General features: G+C 37.2%; 1 protein-coding gene across 1 annotated transcript; it reads right to left on the reverse strand.

Annotated features, from left to right (window-relative positions):
- LOC147861686 (acyl-UDP-N-acetylglucosamine O-acyltransferase) lies at positions 1–5,821 on the reverse strand. Its single transcript, XM_087322326.1, has 4 exons — positions 5,506–5,821; positions 3,994–5,215; positions 1,712–1,960; positions 1–515 (listed from the first exon to the last, which is right to left on the reverse strand). Exons 2-4 carry the CDS (start codon positions 4,900–4,902, stop codon positions 288–290), a joined length of 1,386 nt encoding a protein of 461 aa, XP_087178452.1. The 5' UTR covers positions 4,903–5,215; positions 5,506–5,821; the 3' UTR covers positions 1–287.
- Positions 5,822–9,139: the final 3,318 nt, after the last annotated feature.

Raw genomic sequence — 9,139 nt, forward strand, 5'->3', positions numbered from 1 at the left:
GAAGAAAATATTTGGATAGCACTACATATTGCAATTTGTTTACATATGCTTACAAAAAGCAAGTTACAGAATGTTTGAAAGTTCAGAAATACAAGAATGCCCCCTTAAACTTCCAACAGCCATAGCAGCAACCCAGTGCGTGCGTGGATGGTGAGTTCACTGTCTGATAGAGAGACGAATAACTGTGTCAAATATAATTACTAATAAGAAATTTACAACACAACCATTTGTTTCTATACACGAAAGTCATATTTGCACAATCTTTCCCGTAGGTGTTTTGATCCAAACTACTGATCAATCTTAGTGACAAGAATTTCCTTGGAATAATCTCCTGCAGCCGTCAGAAAATCCAAGCTACCTGCAGCATAGAACTGCAAAGAACCAAGAGTTACAGTATGCTGGCCATGGAAAACATCAGCGGGGAACACCAAGCCTCGACTATTCATATATTGTTGTTCTGGCTGGCCCAGCCATAATCTCCGTGCTTGAATTAGCTCTAATGTCCATTCAAAAAGCTGTAACACATGCATTATTGGAAGTATTGTGTCAGTCTTTAATACCAAGCTGCTGCAATATTACAAACATCACTCCATTTAAAGGATTCAACAATAAGAGTATATACACATATTAGTACATTTAAATGGGTTTACAGCACACACATCAATAAATGAAAGGACTCAAATGTTCTGAGCGTATAACGTACATGCAATGATGAATTCATAGAGGTCAATGTCACAAGCAAATAATGTACAACAGTACATGTAATGATTCCAGTTAAAGGAATAAATGTTACACGCGTATAGTGCATACATAATCACCACATCAAAGAAGTCAATGTAACAAGCATAAATGTACAGATTATCATTATGTCAGTGTTACTTGCACACACAGGTATATATATGTACACATAACCATGGCATGAAATGACTCAATGTTATGAGCATAGACATGTACTCATTATCATTACAGTTGAAAGCAGTCAAATGTTACAAGCATATGCTAGTACAAGTAATCATTACAAATTTACATTAAAGGAATCAACATTAAATGCATACACTTAATGTAAAGTAAAAGTACGCATATCAAATAGGCCAAAGACACATACATCCATGAGCTCAGTGGATGAATGTTTGATCGGTCACAATCTGAATGCTATGGTCTGGATATAGACCTAGGTTAATCAGGAAATTTGCGAAAATACCACTCATTTTAAAGAGGTTCTCAGAATCTCCTCGGTACTTTAAAAAGTCCCAGAAAGATCCTAAAATCTATTACCATTTTATTATTCGGATAGAAATAACAATTGCACACAGAGAGAGAGAGAGATTCATGAAGTATCATGGGTAATTTGGGAAATTCATAAAAAATGGGCATTAAACAAAAATCCCTTCATATAAATAGCAGCCTATAGTGGAATCGATCCTTCATTCTTTCCAATTTATGCTATGAGTATGGAGAACTCCCTCTCCTGTAGTAAGGTTTTATTACAAATTCCCAGGGTTCTCTCATGCACACAGAGAGATTGGACCTATATTAGGGTCCTCTCATCTAGACTTGTCCCACTTCTCCTGTAGTATTGAGGATTTGGTTGAGGATTCGTACATATCTCCAGCCTTCTCTTCTTTAAATCTATCTTTCATTACTATGATAATAGTGTGATATCCCTCAAATTGAAAATCAAATAACGGAAAAGGAGAATGAGGTCTCACACCTGGGCAAGGCGGTAGCGAGGCTTCTCTAACTGATGACAATGGACTTCAGCACCTGTACCTTGACATTCTGGACAGAACAGAGGTCCAGTGTTTGCAGCTGAAGACTTTGACTTACCACGTCGTGGCTTCTTACTGACTTGACCCCTCATTCTCCGACCATCCCTCTTTATCACACGAGAACTCCAAAACTTAGACTCGCAAAGTAGGATCCAATCTACCAAGCATGACATGTGAAATATATGGAACGCCTGTATGAACCACAAAGAAGAAAAAAGAAAATTTTACCCTGCATCTCTTTGAACAATAAGGCATCTCTTTCCAAACATTATACCATCCTGATAAAAGGATATTCCTCAGTTCAATCATACACTATTGAGTTCAAGCAAAAGAAATCACAGCTTTTTGGATTCTGCCTCGTTTAGACTGTTCTGAATTTATCCTAGAACAGATGAATTTCATAGGATTATATTAGATATGCCCAACTCTATTGGCATGCATTTTCTAGAATTATAAATATAAAACAGCCTCTTTAGTATGCAATAGATTTTGTCAAAAGGATCTGAAATGAGCTTTATTTTTATGTTTACAACTTACGTCCATGGAAACCCTAAAATAGTTTGTCACCATTACACAGTGAACTTGGTCAGGGTGGGCATGTCCAACAAGATAATTTGGTAATTGCAATGCAATATTAGAGCTAAGTCTTGAAAATATGAAATTTCTGATGATCTTCATGCACCACTCTCACGCGTTTATATTAAGTTGACCTTATTTTTATTATTATAATTTTTATCCCTAAAGTTCCTCAGGAAACTTAATCAAACCTGTGGAACATGGTTTGGTCAAAGATATCTTGGATGGATATTTTAGAAAAATGCAACTGTGTTGCTCATTAAAGCTAGGACTTAACTTTAATCAGATTAAATATTTAAAGTTTGAAGAACTTAGGTGATTGTCAATATCAGTCCCTATGGACAGGTATAGGCTCCAGAGGATGATGTCAAATTTTAGGGCACAGAATTTAAAGTCTGTGCATTTCATGGTTACGTGAGTGCAATCTACCACATTCTTTCGGGAAGAAAATCTTGTCATGATGTATTTATTTATTTTTCGTCTGGCTATCATGTTTTTTTGGGTTTAGTATCCATAGAAAGCTCGGTTTTCATATCATTGATTTCTTGCTATGCAAAGATGAGTTGATGACTGGCCAAACATTATTTTCTGTAGTGATTGTGGTTTTACTCTGATTTCTCAACTCCATCCTCAGTCCATTTTATTCCATGGTCATTCTCCTAATTCAGGCACACAAATATGGCCAATACAAATGTGGCACAGGTTCAGTATAAATCATCAGGCCAGAGCATTCTAAAGTTCATGTTCGAAATTATTTACATAATTTCATCCACATCACTGTGAAAAGAATCTGAAAACATTCAGAATAAACATTAAAAAAAGCCATGGGTTTCCCTTCACGGTAGGGGTGATGGGATTCCAACCAAGATCTAGGCTGATAATGAATATTTAAACCAAGGTCTATGTTGATTAGAAACATCTCAGATATGTCAAAACTATATTATGACTTTGCTGCAATAGTTGAAAAGTTCAATTTCTCAATGACCCGGCTGCCCATTTCAATATGATATTTTCACATAAAGCCTTGTGTCTTCATTCTTGTTATTTTTCTTTTCACAAGGGATGAATATCCCAGGTGCAAGAAGACTGATATGGCCAATAAAAAATCTGGTTATTCTGGTGAGTAGGCGAAAAACCTCTATGTTATTCTCTGAAGCAAGGAATTGCTCATTCATAGGATAAAAAGTTGCATCGCATCATCCTCCCATGTTTGGTTTTCCTCTGAATATTCATGTCCATCGAAATATGACGTTGCATAGTCAATCAATTGCCACATAGGTGAGAGCCTCAAAAGATTAGATTATTGGTTGTATGGTAACAGTGAAATTTGTCCAACTTCCTTGAATTTGCAACAGGAATTAGAAAAAAATCTAATTGACATCTAACATATTCACCAAGTCAAATGTATATTTTGTATCATCCATCACCTTGATACGAAAAGAGCATAGTACTTATTTTTCCAGGTCTATTTTAATTTATAGGTATCCATAAATCAAGAAAGCATGCACACACATCATCCTGACACTAAGAGAAGACTAAATAATACCTATCTATCCAACTCTATTTTTTCAAGTTATACTTATCTGTAACTCCAGAAAGCCTAAACTCAAGTAATTGAACATATTTTTGCTAGTTATCATTCACATACCCCTCTTTCGTTCCTGCTATTGCACATCATTTGGCCTGTTTTCAAGTTCAAGAGCGCAGACACAGGTCTCCCAGGAAGCATCTGTTGATGACAAATGAAACAAAACCTCTCCATCAAATTTAGTCCCCTCCTTTTAAGTGCTTTCCGCAATGCTTTCTCTGATAGATCTTTTGAGAAGAAAAACCCCAAGTGATCATCTTCCTTAACAATATTGTTTCCATGGAATAAACCTTCTCTCATAAGAAGAGGAAGTAATAACTGATTATTTGCTTCAGTATCACCACTCTTTGGAATCTCCATCATTTGTTGTGACACGGTATCAGTTTGCCTGACGACACAACCTGGTTTCCAATCTCCGCGACGCCCTATTGCATCGCTACAAGGAAAAATTACTATTCCATATGTTAAATCCTCGGTTGGTTTAATTTCTGGTAATAGGGTTTTTCCAACCCATTGGCACCATATCCCTTTCACTTGTTGGGAGATTTCAGATTGTACCTCAGAGAGAAAAACTTTCCCAGACCCAATCCATTCAAGTGAGGAAGAAGGGAGTATAACTGTTGTTTCTGTTAGTAAACCAGACTTAGGAACCGATGCACAATCATTCCTAGTTTTTCCTTTGATGCAACTTTGAGACTGAATTTTCTCACCAATTTCCTCTCCAATAGTAATAGGTTGCGTTGTGGACAGCGATAAATTTCCTATACGACGGGCATGTTGATTTCCTCTAAGGTGATCCACTAAAGTTGCATCATTATAGCATCGTGTTGAACAAAGTGTACAAAAGAAGATTATAGCTCTCCCATCACGTCTAAGCTCGACACAATGATGGCCATTCTGCCATGCATCCTGTAGAACTACCCTAGCAGCATTTTCCTTGTTTTTCAGAGAGAATTTTAACCCTTCCATCCACACACCCTTTTGATAAACCTCCACTGCTATACCCTTTTATACAAATAGTTAGCTTACCACATCAATGTGATGATTTTTTTGTACACCCTAATAGTTAGATTAAGGGGTATGTCCTTCAATGCACATACTCCTTTTGAATCTTGATGACCCACCAAATGGTGATGCTTGAGAGATATGCCGTATTCAAGAAAAGCTCAAATTGATTACAATGATTATACCAATCTCTCTTTGAACTATAGAGGAAGGTTGCTTCAATTGATCATTTAGCTCCAATCAGATGCATTTGTAAATGAATAGCTTAAGGCATCCGCTGCATACACAAAAAACTCAACTTCATTACCATGATTAACAAATTAATTTTTTTGTAATTGTATATTATGAAGCAGAAACACTCTATGAGATTCATTTTAATATACAATTATTAACTGAAGGGATGTAATGTATACAGAAAAATCTCATCTTCCTTAATATGATTAACAGCAATGTTTCTCTAACCGTAGATGAAAGCAAAATCTCTCTACCAGCTCCAAAATGATCAAATTTTGTATAGAAATAATTAAAATTAAGGGGATGTGTTGTACAGAAGATCAACTTCATTACCATCATTAACAACAATCTTTCTTCTAACTGTAGGCATAATGGAATCCGAAGACTTCTCAATCCCCTCTCTACAAACTCCGACTTGATCCTTGTATAATAGTTCTTTGATTAGATGGTACTAATAAACCTATCCTCCAGTGATTACACATTTGTTGTAAATGGTATTGGATGTAGTGGAAAGCTTTCATTGCGAGAATCTGTTTTTTCATCATCATGATTGTTGAACAATATGAAGAAAACAATGACGATAAAATCCTCCATGCCATCGCCTTAAAGAGCTTCAGAATCAAAAAATCTGTAACGAAAGGAAGGAAAATGAGAAATTTCACAGGCTTCATCAATAATTTGATTGCTAAAATTCTTTATATCTTTCTATTCCTAATGGATTTTTAGATTTACAGGTAGAAAACAAGAGACAAGGGATCAAATCATCCAAAAATACACAGAAAACAGAATAGACTAAACTGAAATAAGTATTGATAATTTGGGTTCTGCGGGGGGAAACGAAGTTAACATTGATCAATTCATCCAAATTTATAGAAAACATGAAATGAACTAGGCATCAAGTGTTTTATTTCTGATGGACTTTAGAATTCCCAAAAACAGTGAAACAAGATAGAACGCATGAAAAACCAACTAAGTAGTCGAAGAATACAGCGGTCGCTACAACCAATACTAATCATATTGGTCCTGTCGGAATTTCAGGGTTTCAAACTACGCGGAAACAGACCAAAAAAGGGGGTAAAAATGGATTAAATTATAGAAATCGATGTAGGAAAAAAAAAAAAAAACATTGACATGAAATCATCATTGATTCTTCTGTCTCTAAACTGGGTACATAGTTTTAGGGTGTACCAAAACAGAACACAAAACCCGAAAAAAAAGGGGAGGGGGGGAAACGATAGAATTATACATAAGAGGGAAACAAATGGAGAAAAGATAGACAGAGTTGTTGGATCGGAAGCAAAAATGGGCATCGAGGATGTCTTACCAAGAAGAAGAATCGAGCGAGCGATAAAGAAAGAGACCGGCGAAACGGGTCAGAGATGGTTGCGAAACGGAGGAAACGCCATGGATGGATGGGAAGGAAGAAGACAGGGTCTCTGCGTTTCCCCCTTTCTTTGATTTTTAATTGACTCCACACACGATCAAAAAAAACAAGTCTTTACAAAAAGAAGGAAATAAAAAGTATATGTATGTATGTATGTATGTATGTATGTATGTATGTATGTAAATTTGTAATTATGTATGTATCATGTATGTATGTAAATTTGTAATTATGTATGTATTTAAATTTGTAATTATGTATGTATGTATGTAAATTTTTTTACGGATTCGTTCGGCCGTCCGGCCCCCCTCCTCCTCAACAAGAGTAAAAAGAAAAAAAAGAGAAAACAACTCCTTCCCGTCAGTCTCGGCCCATCGATCTGATCGATTCACATGTGCCACCAGAGAAAGCTCTCCTCCGCCAGCAACTGGTCATTGCCTCGCTACTGAGCAACGGTTGGGGTCTTGTCAGGTCTCGACCAGACAACCAGTCGATTCGCTACCCAAGCATCAGTGGGGTCCACTCCTGCCCTTCGGTGGACAACCCCAGTCATCCAAGCATATAATTGTTCGACCAAAACAACAATTCAATAACAAACTCGATGTCAAACACTTTCTTCATCCCAGGGCAAGGAAAGTGTGGGCCGATTCAAAGAACCAACAATAATTATTACTTTTTTCAACCAACTGCTTGGCATTCCATTATTGTTCTCTTTTATATAATCTCCACCTTTTACTTCTCATTATAAAATGCCAATTGTCATGAATGTTGAGCAAACATGCGAGAGGATGTGAAGTTATGTGGATGGGAGTATGTTAGAGGATAGGTGGATCTGAGGAGGAAGACTAAAGGCGAGACCGAGTTGTGAGGGCGAGACTAAGAGTGGATCAAATCATACGAGAGATAAAGTGGATGAGTGGATTGGAACGGATAATTAGATGAGGACAAGGGGAAAGTGCATGAAAGAGAGAGCATTGGGTGAGTGGGTGAGCAAAGTCGAAATCAAAGAATGGATGCAAGCAGAACATGTTGCTCAATAAAGGCATCACACAAGTGTCACCGTAGCTTACGTGGGTTTGATAAGTGATTTATCCCTAATGCAATACTTGAACGTGGAGCAAGACAACGAAGCGCATATAGAGAAGTCAACGAGACAATACAATATAACAATAAAGATGTGCCCTTCTTAGCCCTATAGCTTTTAATTCTTTTATAAGTAGGGTAGAAGGGTTTGTATTGGGCTGACCAATTGGCCTTTTCACCCTTTCATTCGATATGCATTTATTACAACAATCTCCTACCAAATGCCATCTACTTGGCAAAGAAAAAAACTAAATGTACTTATCTATTGATTGATGACTTCACCTATCAGAGTATAAATACGTATATTTCCCATCTCACATTGATGGGCATGCTATAGAGATTTACATTAAAAATAGATCAACTCGCAACATTAAAATAAACAAGCCATTATTAGAACCTTGGTTAATGCATCCACATTATTTTCCAATGTATGTACCCTTTTTAAAGTGATATTGTTGATGGGTTAGGGTTGAGGGTGATGGTGTGATGGCGTGATGATGAGTGTTGTGGGGTAACATATACAATGTTTCTTAGACAATCTTGAATGAAGTGGTGTGTGACACACTTTCATATGCTTTGGGTTAGCACAAAGGATCGATTTATCGCCAAAGCAATTGCATTCTAGCCATCATTGTGGAGGATTGAACAATTGTTTTGGCTATATATGTTCTTCATTATCCCCAAAGCCTTTGAAGAATTATGAAATATATGCAAACACTTTATAACAATGAGACATGAGATATTGCCCCACCTCAGTCACATAAGAAGGCCACTAATTCTTCAAGGATCTACCAAGTTTATTACAACTCTTATGGCTCTATCAATCTTGTGTAAGGTTGGGCTCGCAACAAAAGGCTACAACCAAATACATGACCATGACTACATTGACACCTTTGCTCCTGCGAAAAAGATGACAACCGTTCAGACGTACTAGCATTTATCGTGGTGAAAGGGTGGCACATCCACCCAATGGATGTGAAGAATGTCTTCCTCCAAGGAGAGTTCAAGGAAAAAGTATACATGGTACAATCACTTGGGTTCAAAAGTTGGAGTTCCACGTGTGCATTGTATATGGACCCAATAATACATTATATGGTCTCAAGCAAGCACCGAGGGCGTCTTATTCAAACAACACACAATACCTACCACAAGTTGCATTCTCTTGTGGTAGTTTGAATTGTAGTATTCTACACACGAGGATAAAAGTCTGAGGGTTTACTGAGAGTGTAAAGAAGGGAGAATTCCTTTTAATGTTAGGAATTAAGACAACACATAAGGGCCAAGTGTGAGCTTGATTGGGGGAGCCTTAGGTCTGGCTATAAATACGAGGCCTAACTACCCTCATTAGTAACCTTATTCGACTACGTCAAGATTGTGATCTCGTGGTGAACAAACGCTTGTAGTGAGTGCGCCAATACCAAGTACAATTCCATGCCATGGCGGTGGTATGTGACACTGATATCAAGGGGTTGCAATCCATCTCTATCCCTTCGCTCGGGGGTG

This window comes from Azolla caroliniana, unplaced genomic scaffold (genome assembly GCF_043228905.1).
Source record: "Azolla caroliniana isolate FFs.n. ecotype wild unplaced genomic scaffold, voAzoCaro1.0.p SCAF_7, whole genome shotgun sequence".
NCBI classification, from domain to species: domain Eukaryota; kingdom Viridiplantae; phylum Streptophyta; class Polypodiopsida; order Salviniales; family Salviniaceae; genus Azolla; species Azolla caroliniana.

Excerpts from the sequence above, each read along its gene's own strand:
- LOC147861686 (XM_087322326.1), bottom strand. The coding sequence starts at position 4,902 with ATGGAAGGGTTAAAATTCTCTCTGAAAAACAAGGAAAATGCTGCTAGG. Across the intron at positions 1,961-3,993 it reads ATAGCAGGAACGAAAGAGGG|GCGTTCCATATATTTCACAT; the intron begins GTATGTGAATGA and ends TGGTTCATACAG. Across the intron at positions 516-1,711 it reads CTCGCTACCGCCTTGCCCAG|CTTTTTGAATGGACATTAGA; the intron begins GTGTGAGACCTC and ends CATGTGTTACAG.